This window comes from Pinus tabuliformis, chromosome 8, assembly GCF_031772625.1.
Source record: "Pinus tabuliformis cultivar Carrire ecotype Pingquan chromosome 8, CPIR1, whole genome shotgun sequence".
Taxonomy (NCBI): Eukaryota; Viridiplantae; Streptophyta; class Pinopsida; order Pinales; family Pinaceae; genus Pinus; species Pinus tabuliformis.
The window spans coordinates 1,846,617,451-1,846,640,149 of NC_142294.1; the positions used below are offsets into that span (position 1 = coordinate 1,846,617,451).

The 22,699-nt window shown below is 39.4% G+C and overlaps 1 protein-coding gene across 1 annotated transcript; it reads left to right on the plus strand.

The window, feature by feature from the left end:
• The first annotated feature begins 3,771 nt into the window (after positions 1 to 3,771).
• On the plus strand, positions 3,772 to 5,120 carry LOC149243649 (uncharacterized). The gene is made up of 2 exons (XM_089371269.1): positions 3,772 to 4,386; positions 4,491 to 5,120. Exons 1-2 carry the CDS (start codon positions 3,772 to 3,774, stop codon positions 5,118 to 5,120), a joined length of 1,245 nt encoding a protein of 414 aa, XP_089227395.1.
• The last annotated feature ends 17,579 nt before the right edge of the window (positions 5,121 to 22,699 follow it).

The following is a 22,699-nucleotide window of genomic DNA, read 5'->3' on the forward strand; positions in this document are numbered from 1 at the left end:
CTTGTATAGTATTTACTATTTTGGATAACCATGTAACACCTCAAATTATTCTAAATTTCTTGGTCATTAGTAGAATCAAGGGAGTGGAACATCATGACCTTTAACTGTAGGAAAGCCTCACTAACAAGCTAATCTGTAAATAGATGGTATTTGGAGCTTTTAAATGGACTTTATTTCCAACTAGTCATAGCTATAGCATCAATCACTTTACAAGTTTGGGGATGGATCTTAAATGAGCTTGTAAACAAAAAAAGTTGTGTTCATCTTATTCAGTTTGAATAAGGAAACCTTGTTGCGGGTCAAAGCAAAACTGTTACTCATAAGATTGATGTATTAATATTTTCATACCATAATCAAAATCTAAATTTCAAACAATGTAGAAATAACCAATTTCCTAAACAAGAACGAATGGAATATAGTGGGGCGGAATAGTGATACAAGATGGACATGACCACATGCAATTTATGAAGTTCCTTTAATAGAGTGAAAAGTGTACATGCAAACCACTTAATCTATAGTTTAGCTATTTATAAATGATACGTAGTAAATGATGCTTTATTTTGATGTCAAATATGTTCTTGGATTTTGTCAATGGAGGACTTAGATGTGACAATGCAAATGAGGCTAGGAGGTGGAATGTTTGACTTCTTTCCTTGTGAACTGGTCTCTAGAAAGGCCTTAAATCCTTGGAGCTACCACTTTAATGAGTATGATGAGAAAAAATATATAACATATTTATGTAGTTCCAATGCTAGAATTGAAGAGATCTAGAGTGACCTTTGACCTTATAATGAGTTATATGCTTTGAAGATGACTTCTATTAACTTTGCATAAGAAAGCACGTTCATGGAGACACATTGTGCATTTTTCTTTGAGTGAAAACAAATAACACTTCCAAAGCTTCATGAAGTTGGTCACTCGCAGATTGAAATATTAGCTTAGTTTTTAGCATGGATATTTCCATAGTTAGTAAATTGTTGTTGATGATGAGGACTTATGAGAACTATGTGTTAGGATCTTTGTTATCACCAAAATTTCGAGTGAAACCTTCACCCATCATTAGTAAGCTTCAAGTCCCTAAGGATGGTTTAAGGATTCACCCAAAAGGTTGGGCATAACAAAGATCCTAACACAAAGTTATCCGAATGTCCTCAGCATCAACAACAAATTACCTTAGTTGTTTCCAGGCATGCATGGAATGAAATTATGTTAATTTTCTCTTTAATGAGAAGACTTTCTTATAGTATAATATAATGATCAATTTTATCTTTTATGAAATACTAGAATGAAAATTTCATGCTATAGGAGGGATCAGTTCTCTGAAAAGTTTCTCTTTGACAAATATAAAAATGTTAAAACTGAGCTCGGAGGATGAAGAGGCGGAGGTTTCGATCGTGGATCTGGCCGGAACCAGGTCCTGACTGAACAGGGCTAGGGTTCACCTTGGGAGCGTCGACCGGAGGAGGAGTGTACGACGCACAGGGGTCCAGAGCTTCAGCCAAAGGAGAAACGGGCAGCTGGAGGTATTATTATATTGTTTAGGGTGGACAGCTGGGAACAAGGGTAAAACCCTTTGACCCTTGCGCTGGCAGGTAAACTGTTTTCGTTTCATTCCTGTGAACCGCATCGTAACCATGGTAAATTCCAACGAGCTCGTGGATTTGGACCCGGTCATGGAGGATATACTGTCGGTTTGGGGCAAAGACCCGACAGCAAAAAACATTGAAAGGTATTTTGGAGAGACGGGGTCTTGCAGAACTGGAGCCCTTTCGCCAGAAACGTTCAGAATTAATCAATCTTTCATCCAGCTGACTCAGGGATATGATGAGAATGCGTTTCTTCATCAAGATTTTCTCGGCACACAGCAATCAGCCAACCCAGGTGAGGGTACCTTGCATGCAAGCTTCCGCCACCCGAGCCATGGCAGCAAAGGGAAATCGTCTGCGGTGGAGCCAGTGCTATCTGGGGGTTTAGAGGACATAGTCAATTTCATTTCAAACGCCGAGCAGACGGGTGAGAAGAAGGCTGGAAGAGTCTCAGCCATAACAAGGGTTTCCATTGGGAAAGATCAGGGCGCTTCAAAGGGAAAGGGAGGTTGGCCGGAAGAAGCGACTGCAACACCCTCAGTTCCACCAAAGGCAACTCATGCAGAGGACCCGGGCTTTCAGGTAATTCAACCCCCTTCTGATAATTTCTTCCGGGAAACTGCGGATTTTCCTTTTTCTTTTAGGCCCGAGTCTGGGTTCAACCCTACAAACCCTAGTTTGGAAAGGCCTGAATTAATCAGGGAGATAAGGGAGGAAGCCACCGGCGGGAAGAAAAGAGGTGAGAAGCGGAAAAAACAAAGACCCATTGGCGATCAGGAACTGGAAGGGAACCTGGTCTTGGGGATGGAGGTGAGTATTGAGGAATCCTTGGAGGTGGCAGACTGTACAGTGGTGGGTAGGGCGAGAGGGAAGAAATTTTCTTCCAGTTTCCTTCAAGAATGGGGAGAAAAGAATTGGTTGTCAGAAAAAGAAAGGGCTTTTGAAGCATCAACCCTGGCGAAAGGATGGTTTATGTTTCGGTTTGAGAACAAAGAGGCGGCTGATTGGGTGATTGCAAGGAATTGGGTTATTGGAAATATCCCTGTTCTCATGAAGAAATGGACACCGCTGTTTGATGCTGGTCGAGAAAAGACGGATGTCTACCCGGTCTGGGTCAGGGCTCCGGGCTTGCCTTCGTTTTTATGGACCGAAGCAGTTTTCAAAGCTATAGGGGATAGATTGGGAAATTTTCTGGAAGCCGATATGTCCTTTCTAAAAACTCGGAACAAAGCCATGGCTCGGATCTTAGTCAGCTTGAACCCGGGCAAAGGACTTGCAAAGAAGATAAACCTGCAATACAAGGATATGGTATTCGAACAGATGCTGGACTACGAATATCTGCCATTCAGGTGCCACAGGTGTCACGAGTATGGGCATCTGGCAAAGGAATGCCCTCTTGGAAGGCGTAGGCGACGATTTCAAAGGGAGGCGGCTCAGTGGGAGACTATTTATAGCCCAATCCATCATTCTCAAGGTCCGGATCCCTCACCGGAGCAGAAAGATGCTGTTAATGAGACAGTGGCCCAGATGGAAGTGCAGCCGACGGAAATAGCGCAACAAGCTCCTCAAGCCATTTCGACGGATAAGGATTTGGACATGGAGAGTGCCCCAGCAAAGGAGCAGCAACATGAAGGGTCGTCACAGCCATCTGAAGGAGCAATGGGTATGTGTTTCGAATCATCCATTCCTCCTGTTCATACCTCTGTTTCTATGGATGTCTGTATGGAGCAAACTCCTTCACAAAAGCTTGTTTTTTCAAATAAAAATGATAGTCTAATTAATCATGTAGAAAACATTGAGGGAACTGGTATAGAAGACCTTTCGGCTGCATTACCCTCCCTAGACCTGAACAGTGAAGGTGGTTCTCAGAATCCTGGCCCCTCGGCTTTCCACCCTCTTGCCCATACAATCTTCGATCCTTAGACCAAAAACCTAATATTTCCGTCTCTGTAGGAGGTATTGGTCCTCTCCCTTCCCAAAGCCACTCTAGGAAAAAAAGAGGCAGGAAATCCAACCTCTCCATGGCACAAATAAAAGCAAAGTTTGATGTAGCCGATGGAAAACAACAGTCTATCACTGGGGCTCTTAGAGCAGTGCAGGCCCCAGAAGAGGTTATAAAATGATCTTGTCCTCTTGGAACTGTAGGGGGTTAGCCAGTAAACCCAAAAAACTGGCTCTACGGGAGATGGTTCTTAACTCAAAAACTGACATCCTTTTTCTCCAAGAGACCCTTGGAAGAGGAGCTGAAGTGGAGTTAGCTTTAAATGCCCTATTGCCTGGTTGGAGATTCATAGCAATTGATTCAGAAGGCCACTCTGGGGGGTTGGCAATAGGCTATAAGGAAGGAAGAATAAAGGTTTGCAATCAGTGGGGGACGAAGCAGGCTATGGGAATGGAAGTTCAGACCTCAGAGCTTGCCTTTCCACTATCCATCTGCAATGTTTATGGACCCTGTCAGGATAGGGTATCTTTCTGGAACGACCTGATGTCAAAATCTTTCTTGAAGGGAAAAAACTTGGTGTTAGGAGGGGATTTAAATTTCTCTATTGGCAGAGCGGAGGCTTGGGGTCCTTCGGCCAGGGAAGACCCCCTAACAGACTTCTTCTTAAATATGTTCACTGTTAACAATCTAATCGACATAAATCTGCTTAAATTAAAGCCGACTTGGAGGAACAGGAGAACAGGGGATGCTAGAGTGGCAAAAAGGCTAGATCGTTTTCTCATAAATGATGAGTTGGCAGTCAGGATTCCAATGTTTCGACAATGGATTGAAGAAGAAGGGCTGTCAGATCACTTCCCTGTATTTTTGGAATTCTCTTCCCCCCCCCCCCCCCCAAGCCCCCTGCTCCTTTCAAATTCAATTCATCTTGGCTACAAGATGAGTCTTTTTCCAATCTTTTCAAGCAAACATGGAAGCATCCGGAAGACAATGCACCCGAGGACAAAGGTTTCTTGTTTATGGAAAATCTCAAAAGGCTGAAGAAAGCCACCATAAGCTGGGCAAAGGCAAGAAAGGAAGCCCAGAACGAGAATTTCACCAAGATATGTGAGGAACTTAAAAAGCTGGAAAGCATAGAGGAGGATGGTTATTTGTCGCAGGCTACAAAGGATAAAATTCTTCATCTGGAGAAACTTAAGACCAAAATTCTTCTGGATAAAGAAGAGGAATGGAGACTAAAGAGTAGAGCAATCTGGCTTAAAGCGGGGGATGAAAATACTAGGTTTTTCCACAACTATGCCAAAGGAAGGAAATCGTCAAACACTATTTGGGCCCTAAAAAATGAAGAAGGAAGGGAGGTGCAGACTTTCAAATTCTTGTCTGATTTAGGACAAAGACACTTCCAAAAGCTTTTTACAGACTCCAGAGAGACCACAATCGCTGAAGTGATAAAGACAGCTCAATGTTTCCCAAGATTCTTGGAGGAGGATGAAGCGGAGGACCTAAATTGTGAGGTTACAGAGGAGGAAGTGGAACCTACAATAAAATCAATGGCAAAAGAGAAAATCCCTGGACCAGATGGATGGTCCATATAACTCTTCCTCCACTTCTTCGATCTAATAGGGGCGGAAATCACAGAAGTGGTAGAGGAGGCCAGGAAAAAAGGTGAAGTCTACAGCCCTTTTAATGCCACTTTTATAGCCCTCATTCCAAAGAATGAAGTCCCGGATAGTTTTGAAGATTTCAGGCCAATATCGCTATGTAACAGTATCTATAAAATCATAGCAAAAGTGATAGTGAACAGAATCAAACCAATCTTGTCTCGCCATATTTCAATGGAGCAATTCGGGTTCTTATCGGGTAGACAAATTCATGAAGCCATAGGAGTTGCTCAGGAGGTTATGCATAGTGTGAGACTGAAGAATAAGAAGGGTGCTGTTATCAAAATTGACTTATCAAAAGCATATGACAGGATAAATTGGCTATATCTCAGGCTGCTTCTAACTCATCTCGGCTTTAAACCTGCCTTCATCAGTTGGATCATGGGCTGTATCACGAATGTGAGTTATGCAATACTCATCAATGGAGCAGCTACTCCTTTTTTCAAAGGCCAAAGGGGTCTGAGGCAGGGATGCCCCTTGTCCCCTCTTCTTTTCCTACTAGTTGCAGAGGGTCTCAGCCAGCTGATCCATAAGGCCAGAAGGGAGGGGAAGGTAAAAGGTATTGAAGTAGCTACTAATTTATTTATCTCTCATCTCCTTTTTGTTGATGATATTTTGATCTTCACAAATACTGAGCAAAATGAAATAAAGGAATTAAAATCTATATTAGATCTGTTTCTGAAAGCAACAGGCATGCAGATAAACCACAGGAAATCCCAGCTGATAATGACAGGTTTAGCAGCCCAGGAGAGGGAAAGGCTTCAATCTGTCTTACCTTTCCAGCCTAGTACTTTGGAACTTCCTTTCAAGTACTTAGGCTTCTGGCTAAAACCAAATGCCTACAAGAAGGAGGACTGGAACTGGCTGATTGCAAAGATTGAATCCAGGATCTCGCACTGGAGTTTCAGATGGCTCTCGAGAGCGGGGCGATTGACTCTTATAAAATCAGTGCTTTTGGCCATACCAGTATACTGGGCTGCACTAACGTGGGTCCCCAAAGGTATTATGGAAAAGATCAGAAGACTTTGTAGCAGATTCTTATGGGATGGCTCCAAGGAAAACTCGGTCTTACCATGGGTGGGCTGGGACAAAGTGGCAAGGTCTAAGGAATGGGGCGGCTGGGGGATCAAAAATCTCCCTGATTTTAGTCTATCTCTGGCAGCAAAGTCGGGTTGGAGACTTATAAAGATGGAGAACTTATGGACTAGAGTGATAAAAAGAAAATATATAGACCCGGTTCCATTGGAGGATTGGATAAGAATCCCGGAAAAGAGCAAGCAGAATGCCTCGGTGATATGGAAGGCAACAGTGGAATCTTTCAAGGTTATTGAGCAAGGTTTGGCATGGAAGGTTGGGAATGGTAGGAACCTGAAGATTGGGAAAGATCCCTGGATAGGATGCAATGAGAACTATGCTTTATCACCTGGACTAATTAGACATTTAGAAGGAAAAAACATCTTTACTCTAGACCAGGTGGAAAAGGTAGGTCATTCGAACATATGGAGTCAGGCATGGAAAGATGGAGGGGACTTGCAGCTGGATCAGAGGTGGTGGAATGAATGGCATTCTTTCACTCAAGAACTTGTTCGCTCCAATGTAAGGTTAAAAGACAGTCCGGACAGTCTGATTTGGGCCCATGGAGAAACTGGAGATTACTCCCCAAAAGACGGATACAAGTTCATTCAATCTAGAAAAGGGTGGGGAGAACCCGAGTGGTGGTCAAAACAAATTTGGAAGCTTAAATGCCCAGCGAAGGCCAGACTCTTTTTCTGGTGTCTCCTCAGAAGGAAAATTCCAACTTGGGACATTCTCCAGGCTAGATACATGTATGGTCCTGGGAGGTGCTCCCTTTGCAAGAATGAAGAGGAAACAATCTCCCATCTGTTTCTACATTGCTCTGAAACTTCAAAAATCTGGGGGGAGGTAGAAAAATTGTTGAATAAAAAGTTTCAGTGGGGGAACGGGAACCTGGACGAGGCATGGTCAAAATGGTGGCAGCAATATCCGAATGGAAATTTAAGAAACCTTCCGCCCATCATCTGTTGGGGAGTCTGGCTAGCTAGAAATAGAACTATCTTCCAAGATAAGGGAACACAGCCAAATGTTACTGCCACTCAAGCGGTTTCCATATACACTTCTATTCCAGAACCTGAAGAAAAAAGTCCTCAAAATATAAATAAGACAGTGCAAATCAAAGAAGGCATCCCATGGGCGTTCTTTGACGGAGCCTCTCAAAATAACCAAGCAGGTGCAGGAATCATCATCCATCTAAATGCAAACCACTCCCTCAAAGCCTCAGTTGGATTGGGGTCAGGATCAAACAATTTCGCCGAAATGTCAGCACTGAGACTTCTCTTATGTTGGCTTATACAAAGAAACACCTTCACTGTTCAGATCTTTGGAGATTCTCTCAATGTTATTAACTGGGTCAACGGGAAAAGTTCTTGCAAAAATCAAATCTTGAAACCTATGCTGGATGAACTACAGGTATTAAAATCATCTTTTAACATTTTTTCAATATGCCATATCTACAGGGACTGCAACGACGCTGCGGACAAGCTTTCTAAGGAAGGTCTGCAGCAAGCTTTGGGAGGGTGGAAAATAGTGGAAGACTGTCAAGGACAGGTTCTATCTTCAGAGGAGCCGCCATATGCATAATATCTCCAGATGATGTTTTTTGTTTTCTGTATATCTACATATTTCTTTTTCTACATGCACAGACTTTACTGAGACTTTCACTTAATCAAAACTCTTGGTTAATTATGGATCATTAATTTTTTGTGGGTTGTTTTCCTCTCTGTTGAGGAGACCCAAAAGACACAAAATTATGCTTTTTACATGTTTTTAGAACTTCCTTTTCAGGCGAGGTCTTACTTGGACAATGACTGTAATTAAATATAGCTGTATACTTCAGAAAATTTTGCTCTGAATCAGTGAACAAAAAGACAGCAAGGAGGTTGTGAATGATTGCATGGTCAATCAATCAGCAGTATTGGAGATGCTCAGCATATGCAATGTAACTTTTTATTTTCTTAATTAAAAGTTCGCTTTTTCTTCGGAAAAAAAAATAAAAATGTTAAAACTTTCCGTTTTTATTATAAAATTGTATCCAAGAGTTCTATGCTAAACAAACACATTTTTAACGAAGACGACATTTCAAAATTTATCATATGGATAATAAAATGAATTTCTCTAGGTTGAGCTTGAATTCTAACAATTTTATTCAATGCATCTAGCTTATGTAAATCCAAGTAACGCAACATTATAAGGGGTGTTCATCAAAAGGATTCATACATCTTGTATTCTAAAATGAATAGGAAGTTTTATTTGCTTACATTAAAATAAGTGAAGTTTCATCAAATGATTGAAATAAAAGAGGCATTTAAATCCATGGTATGTTTATAGTTGCATTCTTTTTTATAGCTTCTAAGAAAGGACCAACACCAAATCCAATTCTTAGTTCCAGAAATATTTATTCAAAAGCATATGAACTTGCTCTTTCTCATTCACCTCTTGCAATCATTTCTGGAAATATTGATTCAAAATAATCTTCACCTGCTTTGACAGCCACCTTAGAAGATGCACTTGCTCCTTCCCCATCACCCCTTGCAATCACTACACCTACAAGTGATAACTCCTCAACACCTAAACCAAAAACGAAAGACATTGATCCAATTATAGATATGAATGAATAAACTAATTCAAGTAGAAAGCTACCTGAAGAAACTAGGTATAAGGTTGTGAAATGGTGTGCAGTACACGATGAGTTTGTGAATTTTTAATATTATATACGTCTTTTGAGTCCAATGGATGATTACAGCTGGTGGTGGTATGTCAGTTACCTAAACTATTTCCAATTTGATTGAATATTCACATTTCACTCAACAAACAACTTTTCTTTATAGTGAATGAATACGACTTAAATAACCTTTTTATATTGCAGTGTAAAGAGGAAGACAAATTTTGACTATATGAAAGCAATAAAAAGTAAGGAGGCAAACATGATCTCCCTTGATTCAGGCCTAGGATACATTGCTTTTAATAACTATTCCATGAAGGATATAATGGTCGAAGGGTATTATAACCTTGATGCTTCATATTGTTTTTTCATTGTTGTGAACAAGATAATGTGTTACCAGAAAAATGACTCGAGCTTGAAAAATTTCTGGGGCATGAAGTCTTTCCATGTAGGTTATATGAAAACAACTAGATGAAAATATCTAGTTCAGTAACTTGTAAGTTATGTTTTACGATAGTAGCCGAAAAGAGTATTTCTGTGAAAATTAATGAAGCTATCATATCAATTTTTTTCTCTGCATCATGTGCACCATCAGAGGTAGAAGGAAGGGGTTTTTGTGGTGCTTATGTAAATATAACCTTGCAACTTCCACAAAATACATGCTCTAGGTATCTAGGATATTTTCATTGTCTCATGGAAGGAATTTGAGATGTTGCTTTCTTAAAAGTTGATACTTCCCTATTCTATTCTATAAAAGGCCTTAATAATCAATCATGGTCAATAAACTCTATCAGTGATTTCATGTGAGTAGACGAGAAGATATCACATGAAAAATTAATGCAATACTTATATAAATAATTCTTACTAACCTTTCTTGTGAACTATCTTTAGGTACCTCTTCCCACAATGAGGTTGTAGGCCCACCAAAAACTATCATGGAGATTGCAAGTGAGTTCAAATTGACTAGGTGTCAAGTATCTTCTCGTAACATGGAGAATTATTATTTTCTAAAACTAAAGACTATTATTGTCAGCATTTTGTATTAAGCTAGAAATATTTGTGAAACCAATGTTGTAATTAGAAATTCCAAGGTCCCATACTCCTTTTACTTTGGTGCATTTTCAGATTTGGCTTTGTTCCAACAAATACAATAATGATCCCAAACTTTCCCCCACAATATAGGAAGTTGGCTATAGTGAACGCTATCGAAGAATGTAGCTAGTGTTGGTCTTCATAATTGTATTTGAGTCATCATGTAATGTAAATAGAAACAAAAAGATTTATTATTTTTGGCATGGGTTTCATGCTTATTGTAGGTCAAGACTCCATTATAAGCTTCTAGGGTTGTGTCAAAAACTATAGTCATAGTCTTTATGTAAAAGACTTTTCTTAGGATTCTTATGTTAAAGAAGAAAAATAATTTTTTGATTAAAAGTGTATAACAAGCCTCCATCCTTCAAGTCAACTCCATCTTCTACAAATGAAACTCTATATTCTAAAAGTCAGCCTACCTATTGTTCATGTCAGCGTCAAAATAAAAATAGAAGCCATTATTTATAGCAAATGAACTTAACCTAGTTTATAGACATACAAGACATTCATTCTCCAATTTTTCAATTAGAAAGGTGAATGCAAAGTATAAGATGAAAAATAAGTCGAAAATATGCATTATTTTATAACACATGAGAGAGGACCAAAATTACAACCATAGAGAAGAACATATTACAATTGCAAAGAGGATAGGAAATCTTAGGATTGCAGAAAGTTGATCTATGTGGACTTGAATATTTTACTACTATTTTACTTGGTTACAATAGATACTAAATTGGAGGATTGGAGGGTGTGAAAGTTTTGTTCAAAGGTGTTTGATATTCTCATCTTGATTTGAATCTACTAGAGGAGGAATTTGACTAGCTTTTCCCATTCATAGGGGTTTTTCCCTAGTTGAGTGCCTACATCTAGTGTCCATTTGTTTTTGATGATCTTCATGTCTTGGTAGTTGCTTTATGATAAAGAATGCAATAGTAACATGAAGAATAAGGACATAAAATAATGTCACAAGGAACTATTAAGTTATAAGAGAAATCAATTAATATAACCCTAACTATGTTGCCCATGATTTCCTAGTATGGTATCAGAGCAAAGGTCAGCGAATCAATGTAGCTAGAAGATCATTACTATGTTAAATAAAAAGTATTTCAAATCTAACATTGAAGGATGAGGCATCTAGAAGGAGAACCAAAACAAGATAACACATTCTCGACATGATTACAAGACCATACCTTTGAAATTAGGCCATATGCTTAGGTAATTAAGGTCAGTTAACAAAAAATGAAATCCATAACAATGAAATGAGTCAATTAACTTTTTGTAGATCCAAATAAAAAGGGTAGAAGCCTAGTCAAGTCCAAAATCTATGAGATAAAGAGAAATGTTTTGTGTATAAAATTAAGGGTCTTAACTTATCTCAGAAATATGAAGTTATAAATATTATGTGCATAACTGTAAATATGACTAAATCATATACTTCAAGGACTAGAAACAAACAAAAGGTCAAGGTATTAAATGGACTATAATAGATTCATTTTAGAAGCATTATAAGCCTACTATAAAACTTCTATGACCATAATATCTAAAGGAAACAAAATCACTATGGAGGAGGAAGAATACCTGTGCACATATATAATTACATAATATCTAAAAAAATGAGATAGAAACTAAAGAAAAAAGAAAAAAAGGCTAAAGAAGATCTAATACAATAACCCAAAGATGAGAATATATACAGTTGCAAAATAATATAAGCTTTGAAATCGGTCATAAGAATCGAATGGAATATATCAAAAATTGTCAATACCACAATATGAATTTTTTTAAAGAATAAGCATCTTGACAAAATATCAAAGTTTCGAAAAGTAAGGCACTATACATATTTATGGTGAAAACCTAGGTAAGGTCTTGAAGCCGACCCTAACAAAATAAAATAATGATATATTCATGTTATAAGGAAAAAATGAAATTCTAAAAGAAGATATTTTACATAAGTATACTAGAGTAACTAAAGCTTGAAGTTAGTTATTAGTGCTTGTAATGTTTGATGTAGGAAATAATTATAAAAGCAAAGTTAGAGATCTAAAACAACAAAAAAGGAAGCAGATGTTAATATACCCAAGAAAGAATACCTTGAATTGGCATTTTTGAAGGAAGAACCAAAGAAGGTACAACTTAATCCTTGAAAGAAAGTCACTTTCAAAGGTAAGAATAAAAAAAGGTACGTATATTTATTTATGGTCTTAGAAATCTATATTAAATTAGGATTCCAAAAATTTCATTTTTGATTTAGGGTTTGTAGAATCAAAGTTGGAGAACCCTTAACCCTATAGAAAGCTGAGATTATTAATATCTAGGGTTTGTAGATAGTAAAGAGAGAAATTTGAAATTATAGTAAATATAGAATTGAATTCGAAAACCTAGAATTGATATCTTGAAAAATGACTCAGGGTTTGAAGTTTGTCATTATAGCCTTGTGCTTGTATATTTTAGAAGAAACTTCCACCTTTTCATAAAAGATAAGCATTATTTTTTATAACTTTATCTTTTGATATTTCTATTGTATTTTCCTTGGAAAGAAAAAGATAATAGGTATACTCTTGATTAAAATGGAATGAGGTTATATTCATAGGGAGACTTCAAAGGAAATACATGTACCTGTTGTACAATATACCCTACAAGGTTTGTGATAGGAACATCTCGAGCTGTGTAGCAAGTAGTCTTCATATAAGAAGGTATGATCATTTTTCATTTAATTTATATTACTAACTTCTACATGTCTAGGATTCACTATAGAATCATTAAGATTCAATATTGTTAGGATAATTAATCTTTAGATTACTTATAGTAGGTATACTCTTGATTAAAATGGAATGAGGTTATATTCATAGGGAGACTTCAAAGGAAATACATGTACCTGTTGTACAATATACGCTACAAGGTTTGTGATAGGAACATCTCGAGCTATGTAGCAAGTAGTCTTCATATAAGAAGGTACGATCATTTTTCATTTAATTTATATTACTAACTTCTACATGTCTAGGATTCACTATAGAATCATTAAGATTCAATATTGTTAGGATAATTAATCTTTAGATTGAATCTACCCTTATCATATAATATTTTTTTGTTTGTTCATTTTGATAAAATCCTAGTCTTTAGTGTTCACTATAAAAACTTAGCTTTTTGATGCTTAAGGGTATTCTGCTATTGAAATCCTAACCTACATAGTGTTTGTCAATAAAGTGTATAAAATATGATGAATTCATACTCTCTTAGGGTTTGTTGATATTATGTAGCCATACTGTTTGAAGGTTTGTTGTTGATGTCTAGGTTGTATAACGAAACCCTAGATTTTTACAGTTTTGTGAATTGGGATTTATGGAAAAACCCTTGTAATAGTTAATGTAAAATACTAGGAATGAAGCCCTAGGTGTATGTGATTCCATATGCATGAATCCATAACTTGTTAAAGTTGTTGAATATGTAACATTGAAGTTTTCATGTTTGTATCTAGGGCTTACAACAGAACATGAGCAGAGATTGTTATAAGTTTCTAGGACTTGATAATGAAATGATAGATGTAAAATGATTTCACTATGAATGAAATTCTAACCTGATATAGTTTCTGATATCTAAGGCTTATTATTGATGAATGGAATCTAGGGTTTGTACCAAAAAACCTAGAAATATGTGTTGTAAAACTCTATGGCTTGAAAGTGAAACTCTAGTTCATTGCTAACTAGGTTTAGGTTTTAAAGTTGGATTGATTTGATAACCCTAGATGCTCCCATTATGATGACATGTTGACATTATCATTGTTACATAGTAATTTGTCATTGTCTTCATCCCAGTCTTCCTACTGTGTCATGTGTCCAAGTCACTCATGCTCATATTAGACAAATTCTCTCTGATTTTTCCAAATGACCCACTTTTCCAAAGGTTTCTGCCTCATCACATCTGTTGGCTAAATAAATGCGTTGAAGGGCGCTCCAAAACAGTCTAGAAGCACTTCCATCGTGGAAGTACACCTGATTCCCGCGATGGTCGGATTTTACGTGCCAGTGCGACTCTCGCTTGTGATCCTGAGCTATGACCTGACTAGCTACGTTATTCAATAGCAATGTCAGCGTGGAAGACCAATTATGTTCCCGTGATGATCCAGATTGGTTGAATTTGTTCCAACAGTCGGCCTTCCAGATGACTCCAGACCTGGCTGTTGGCCTAGTTTATGTCGCCCTCCTTTCTTTGGCGTGGTTGTTCCGTCATTTGTGCTACCCTCCTTGGAGATAAGCTCACTCTTCCACCTTTCATGGAGACTCCTTCTCCTATTTAAACTCCCACCATTGTTATGTGTTGCTAGTTTTTTAGTTTGGAATTCTTAGTCTTTGGAGTGATTGCTGATAGTACTGTTAGTGATTGTGAGTTTGCTAAATAGTTGGTGTGACTGTGACAAATGTGGGATTGTTGATAGCTTGAGGAAGGTTGCGAAGTGCCCTTAATCTTGTGTAAAACTTGTGAGTGAGAGAGACTTGTATGTTGGGAGATCCATCTTCAAAGAGTGAACGCTTGAGGAACATGCTAGCTGGATCCCTCTGAGAAGGCTTGTGACGTCAAGACTTTGGTTGTAAGCTTACTCTTATTTCATAATTAATGCAATCAATGGTGTTTTCCTATGTCTTGTATGTAATGTACTAGATAGCTCATGACTTCTTGACTTTGTGAGTAAATAGATCATTTGTTGTTCTAGTTACATGCTTTGTTGTATTTCCTTTGCATTGTTTCAGGTTGATCACTCATTAGGAAGCGGAAGCTGGAATAGTGCAACGGAACTCCATCGACTACCAGTTGAGGTAGACCTCCAACTTGAACTATTTAAGGAAAGCTATTGTTGATCTGTCCTTGTTTGTGACTAGACCTAGTCTAGGGCTAGAGGGGTTGCCTCTGTCCGTAGAGGGAACACTTTCCTGCATCACAAATTGGCGACTCCACTGGGGAGCTTTGGCCTTTGTTCTTTTCTTGTTTACTCTTGTCTTGATTTTTGTTTTAGTCTCTTTTGAAGTTTTGGGGATTAGTTACCAGTCTTCTAAGTTTCCTGGCGTGATCTGGGAAATGCCCTTATTTGATTAAAGATTGATTGTCTTTGATTTGGGAGTTTTTGGTTAGCCTGTTACTGTTTTGAACATCATCGCGGCTTTTAATTTAATAGTCACATTGTCATCGTGTCACCCCTTTTGTAGTATCCTGTTCATCGCGTAATTAAGCTTAACAGTCACGACGGTTCCGTAAATCGGACCATTGCGGAAAATTCTTGTACTTCCGCGCTAACATCACTTTGTTGCTATGGTTTGCTCTTTATCAGCACTTGTTTATTGTGTATCACCCGCGCTGATTGCTGTAGAATTGATTTTTTCAATTCTGCCTCTTGAGTCCATCAGTCTTGCTAGTCCCTTGCTGCCCTCACTTGTTTGATAATTTGTTTTTCACTGTTTAGAGGTTTAGGCAGTCTCTTGTGAGCTTTGTGGAATGAATCTTGTTTTTCTTGCTTTGTGACCTAGTTTTATTGTTTCAAGTCTTTTGGATCAGTTTGGCTTGGTTGCTTGTTTGCAGAGATTCGTTGGCAGCTTGTTGTTTGTTTGATTGAGCCTTCCCCTTTGCTTACTTTTGGTTGATTATTTAGTGATTGTTATTGGACCAATCTTGGCATTGATTTGATTTCTCTTCACTACCCGGACATAGATTACAATTGTTTGGATCAACTATTTTTCCACATTTTTTCATTGCTTATTAGTTTATTTTAGATTTAAGAGACATCAAAATCAAAAGGATTGCATTTCATTTAGTCTATGAAAGTTAAAGTGAATTTGCATTTCAAGTTGCATATTGAAAAAGTGAATGATTAAATCTCTCATTAGTAGTATCTATGCACTTTAGGAATTGATGTCTATTTGCATTGAGTGATTGCTTTGTCATCTTGGTTTTCTTGGTTTGGGAATGATCTCTCTACCCTCCCATATGTAGGTGTTCATCGAAAAAAAAGGATATTTCATTCATTCTAGCTGCATCATAGGATTTGTTATATACATACGGTAAGGCCTGAAAACTGAAACATAATCCAAGATCAACTCTAAAATGAACTGAATAAATCTAACAACGCGTTGGAACATAACGCACACATTTAGAGGTCTAGGCTAGAGACGTGCTCCGGCGTCGTTAAACCTAGTCACTTTTGTTTGCCCTCAATGTTGGGTGATTCCTCCTTCTGTGACTCAATAGTGGTCTAGCACGAAATTGTGCTCCCATGTACCGTTGAGTATATGCGGGGAGACTCCACTAGGTTATCATCCTTTATCCATAAGAAGCCGTGTCTGCCGCCTTGCAAATCGTAACGCACCAAACACAGCATTCGGGAAGATTGACTGTCGTACGGAAAGTCCTTGGTTTTCATATGACTACCAAGGTGTATATGCAGTTTTACGGATTTGTTTGGTAAACCTTTTGCCTAGTTCTCCAGAGTAGTCACTTTCGTTCCTTTTCGGACTCCCTAAAAGAAAAGGTTCATCTGAGCACTTGTCACTTCAGGCTCATTAAATATTCGAAGGCGACTAGAGTCATCTTTTGGTCCTTTTCTCGACTCTTTAAAGATGAAAAGGTCAAGTTTTGTTCTTGAGTCATAAAATTTATTGCCCACGAAATATTCCTGGTAAAAGTTCGAGTTCTTGGTTGTGATAAGAGTGTTTTTCAGGCTCGTTCTTGATGGCAACAATCCCCAAGTCTATCAGACAAGGTCTTTCCCCAGATGGGAATCCTAGTCCATTTCCTTCTTCTGGAAATGTTGGTGCTCTGTATATGGCAACATTGTCTTTGCCTGGGTTAACCATCGGTTTGCTCGTATGGTTGTTTTCAACCTCGGTGGTCTCGAGCATCATGAATCCTATTCCACTGTCTCCTTCATCTGAACCACGACATGTTGATTCCAAGGATGAGCCTGCACCTTCTTCCCCTGCTTCTCCGCCCTCCTCCCCTCCTTCGCCTGGTGAAAGTTCCATATCTAGTAACCAGGAGGCTAAGAAGAAGAAGAAGAAGATGAAGAAGAAGAAGAATAAGTCCGATAAACATGAGGCCACCTGTGCAGCTACTACTCCGAGTACATCTCAAGTCGGAACACCTTCTGCCCCTCCGCGGAAGGTTAAGTTTCCTTGTAAATTGTGCAAGGGTAACCATCTTCTTCGTGATTGTCCCAGCATCCCTAGGATCTTAGAAGTATGGTCTCGTGATCTGGCTCATCCCTCATCGTCCTCTAAAGCTCATGACGATGATACCTTATCAACTGGCAATGGTAAGAAGAAAGGAAAGATTCGATTCCCCTGTAGGATATGTGAAGGAAACCATCCCCTTCACCTTTTTCCGCTCATGGATAAAGCTTCCGCTGTTTTGGAAAGTCTTACAGCTTCTTCACCCCAACTTCTCGTTGGTTATCATAGGCTCTCTTCAGACCCTCTCCCTATTGACAAAGAGATTGACTTAGATTCTTCTCTTGTCCATCCTCCTCCTTCTGAGCCTCACTGTGCTCAGCCTATTCTGGACCAACCATTGGTCGGACAGAGTGTCAACTTAGGTTCACCACCTGTTAATCACTCTGTTTCGAAAGAGCATCATGCTCATGTTCTTCTCATCTCGTCAGATTCTCCAGAGTCCGAGAAAGACCCTCCTATCCCTCCTGATCACGAGAGTCCTTCTTCGGTTCCTGTAGAGCAGGGGGGCAATCATATGATTCCCCCACAAAGTAGTTCAGTCGTTTCCTTCGATTGGAGTCATTTGACTACATTCCGCCTTCCATCCCATGTGCCTTTCTAGATTACAATACATGCCTATGAGAAGGCAGTACCTGGCACTGTCTTGGATGAGGGTGCATCTATCAGTCTTATGCCTTCCACTACTTGGCAAGCTTTGGGCTCCCCACAGCTTGTGCCAGTCACACAGAATTTGTTGGCATTTGACGGAGGAACCAGTTAACCTTTAGGGATCCTCCCAAAGTTTCCTATTACTTTGGGGGGCAAAACCGTCTATATAGATGTCATGGTTGTCCAAGGTGCTTTAGATTTCAGTGCTCTCCTTGGCCGTGACTATGTTTATGCCATGGGGGCTCTTGTTTCTTCACTTTTCCGTGTGGTTTGTTTTCCACACGATGGAAGAATGGTGACTATTGATCAATTATCATTCTTTAGTCCCCCGGTGCCTCCTACACAACTGTCATCCCCTCTCGGTTCTTGCTCTCAAGTAGTACCTTCCTTGCCACAAGTCAATTATGTGGCTACATGTTCCGTCTCCGCATCTACTACTGATCATGTAGATGGTCTTGTACATCATGTACTGGGGGCATTGGAACCCGATCTGTCATTGGTGCATCATGACGTGTATTCCTCCCAAAGTGTGTTTCTTCCATCCTGTGAAGACCTCTTGGGAGCCATGTTCTAATATGGCCCATGAGCAGGTGTCATGATGATAGTTTGTTCCTGTGTCTACCTCGTTAAAAAATGAAACAAGGTGTCCGAGGATAGTTCTAATCTTGTGTCGACCTCGTTAAAAAATGAAACCAAGGTTATGAGGATAGTTCTTTTACTATGTCAACCTCATTAAAAAATGAAACACCTCCCTTCCAAAATCAAGTCTTTGATTAAGATCTCGTAAAATCCAAGTCGAGTCTTTCCAAGATCTCGAAAGTGAACCTTCATTCCATCCACCTTGTTGAATGCAATGAAGCTTGGGGGGCATGTACCTCGATTTTCGTCATTATGCTGGGGGCATGTGAACTTATAACAAGAATAGTTTTTCGTTTCAAGCTTGTGTAAACATGAAACCGAATCCAAGCAGAGTTATCCATGGTTCAAGCTTGTGTAAAAATGAACCCATACCTGATTTACATCTCGTGATTTCCATTTATCTGCTAAATTTTTCTAGATGAGCCTTGGTTGTTTCATTCCATTGCCACCATCTCTTTGGCTAATCATATGCTTTCACTTGATTTTTTATCCTTTCCTGAGGAACTGCAGCGATGAGTGGTTTTATTAGCCAACCTCTTGACCATTACATGTTTTGAGTAGTTCCACCATTGCCGGAACCAGTTGCTACCCTTTATACCACTCGTTCCTCTAGGACGAGTCTCCTTTAAGCTCTTTTCTGACTCGTAAAAGATGAAAATATTGCCAAGTATTTTTCCCTTTTTGACTCGTTAAAGAGAATAAAAATGGAGGTCCGACTTCAACTCTTTTTCGACAGTTTAAAGACGAAAAGATTGCCGAGTTTTCCCTTTTAACTCGTTAAATGGAATAAGAGGCGGTCTACTTTAAGCTCTTTTCCGACCGCGTAAAAATGAAAAGATTACCAGGCCTTTTTCATTTCAAGCTCGTTATCGGTTACGAAACGACATGCTTCCGACTACTTTTCTACTTTTTTGGGTTGAAGTCACTAGTTACGAAAAGTACTCCTCGATCATAATGGTCGGGTAGTTCTTTCGAGTATCGTTTTATACTTTTTCGAGCTCAAGAGACACAAATCTATGAAAAAGGACCCCCCCTGGAGTTTTCTTTCCCGTGTCTTTTTCAAACTCTCTAAACATGAAAAAGACTCCGAGTTTTACCTATGTCAGATTCATTAAACCCTGACGACATTGGACTCATCGCCATGACGAGACTCGAGCTTCTCCTTCCTAGGGCTCATTAAAATATTACTAGGTTGGACTCAACAACAGGTTTATCATTGATTGTCTATGACAGCTAGTCACTCTTGAACATGAACACTTTTGCTTCTTGTCGGGTTGGGATATCCATACGTCGTCATTTAGCCTTCCGCAGGTTTGGGTTATCATTCTAGCCTCATTCCATTCAATTCATGCTGTCTCCATCAAGCCTCTGATCCCTTGGTGCCTGAATGCTGCCGCCCCCCCCTCCGGAGTCGTGTCGCCGACATGTTCAAGAGTATAATCCTTCTGCAGTTTGCACCCTCGCTTTCTCCTCTGATACTTTGTTTCGCCATCTGCCACTTGTTCCTTATCTCGTGTTGTTGGTGGGGGAAATATTATGGCCCTCTTGCGATGGGTCGTCTCCTATCGACACCAGCTCATTATCCAGGAGATTGACCTAGAGATCCCCCTTTGGTACCTTAGAGCTTGCATGCCTCAATGGAAAGTTGTTCGCACTTGACGGTCGACTTTCATCATTGGTCGTCGATTGGGTGATTCCATGAGTGTTCAACTTCAGTTCCTTTTTCACACTTCGTGGATTGTGCTAGACAGTACCTTGAGAACCATTAGCATTATTGGTGGTTTCTCTCGCGTTTGTTAACGGTTTTCATCATTGACCGGTAATAAAGCGATTTTCTATCATGCTTGACCTCAGCAAATCTATTCGCATGTTAGGTTTTGTACTATGATTGGATGGGTTCAAGACCCCGAACTCAGATTACACATGCTCGGGCTGCGTGGATTGGTTTATGATTAAATGACTCATTGAAGGATGGCTATGATCATAGCTGAGTCTTCATGGATGGCTGCGACCATACCTTTATCATCATCATTGTCTCATTAGCTGGATGGCTGCGTCCATACCACAGACCTATTTCGTATGTCTTTTGGATGGCTGTGCCCATGCCTAGACTACATGTAATTCATCATCAAAGATATTAGTTGTAGTTGCGTGCAGGTTCTTCCAGATGGTGTTCTAGCTCAGTAAGTTTCATAAAGCGTTTCACCCCTCCCAGTCTCTCGGGCTTCATACTTTAGGGGGCATCTATTACACAGTAATTTTTCACTGTCTTCATCCCAGTCTCCTACTATGTCATGTGTCCAAGTCATTCATGCTCATATTAGACAAATGCTCTCTGATGTTTCCAAATGACCCACTTTTCCAAAGGTTTCTACCTCATTGCATCTATTGGCTAAATAAACGTGCTGAAGGGCGCTCCAAAACAGTCCAGAAGCACTGCCATCGCGGAAGTACACCTGATTCCCGCGATGGTCAGATTTTATGTGCCAGCACGACTCTCGCTTGTGATCCTGAGCGATGACCTGACTAGCTACGTTATTCAATAGCGATGTCAGCGCGTAAGACCAGTTATGTGCCCACGATGATCCAGATTGGGTGAATATGTTCCAACAGTCGGCCTTCTAGATGACTCCAGACTTGGCTGTTGGCCTAGTTTATGTCGCCCTCCTTTCTCTGGCGTGGTTGTTCCGTCATTTGTGCTACCCTCCTTGGAGATAAGCTCACTCTTCCACCTTTCATGGAGACTCCTTCTCCTATTTAAACTCCCACCATTGTTATGTGTTGCTAGTTTTTTAGTTTGGAATTCTTAGTCTTTGGAGTGACTGATAGTACTGTTAGTGCTTGTGAGTTTGCTATATAGCTGGTGTGAGTGTGACAAATGTGGGATTGTTGATAGATTGAGGAAGGTTGTGAAGTGCCCTTAATCTTGTGTAAAAATTGTGAGTGAGAGGGACTTGTATGTTGGGAGATCCATCTTCAAAGAGTGAATGCTTGAGGAACATGCTGGCTGGATCTCTCTGAGAAGGCTTGTGACGTCAAGACTTTGGTTGTAAGCTTACTCTTATTTCATAATTAATGCAATAAATGATGCTTTCCTATGTCTTGTATGTAATGTACTAGATAGCTCATGACTTCTTGACTTTGTGAGTAAATAGATCATTTGTTGTTCCAGATACGTGCTTTGTTGTATTTCCTTTGCATTGTTTCAGGTTGATCACTCGTTAGGAAGCGGAAGCTGGAGCAGTGCAATGCAACTCCATCGACCACCGGTTGAGGTAGGCCTCCAACTTGAACTATTTAAGGAAAGCTATTGTTGATCTGTCCTTGTTTGTGACTAGACCCACTCTAGGGCTAGAGGGGTTGCCTCTGTCTGCAGAGGGAACACTTTCCTGCATCACAATCATGTTCATGGTTCCAACTATTTCATGTTGGAATTTGTATGATGATGTCATCTAGCTTATGTTGGCATTGATGTCAACCCTATCTATCCAAGTTGATGTATTGATGTCCACCTTGTAGTAAGGTGGCAGCTGCTTGTATAGGCATTGAGTTGGTTATGTTGCAATTGATGTCAATCTTTGATGATGTAGACTTTTTTTAGCATGGTGGTCATGGAGGAGTTGTCTTGTGTTGGCATGTTAGGTCCCTATAATACTAGTGACTCCCCCATTACTATTCTCATTGTATCCCTTATTATTATTATTGTGCCCCATAGAATCCCTCTATTGTTATTTTTGTGCCTTCATATTATTATTATTAGGTCAGCTTGGTTATATTGTGACCCCTTAAACTCCTATATATAGAAAAGAGGTTTTGTTATTTGAATCATCCAAGAATTGTTCATTTGTGTAATGTAAAGGAGGTTGGCCCCTCGAAGACGTTGATTTATAAGGCGTTGATCTATCTTTTCTATCTTTTTTTGAGTTGGTTTCATAATATTTGGTATCAGAGCTTTGGATTCTAGGGTTTCGCTGCTCCAAATAGGTCATAGTGGAATTTTCGCTATAACTTTTTTTTGGGACGTTTCATAAGATAAAAAAAATCCCATTTGATAATAAATAATGCTCAACCTTGGGTCCGAATCTTAGATTTTTTCTCGCTATATTTTGCGGATATATGATCTAAGTAAGTTAGGGTTTTTGCAAGCTCCAAAATTTCATCTAAACTAGGTCATCATGGAATGT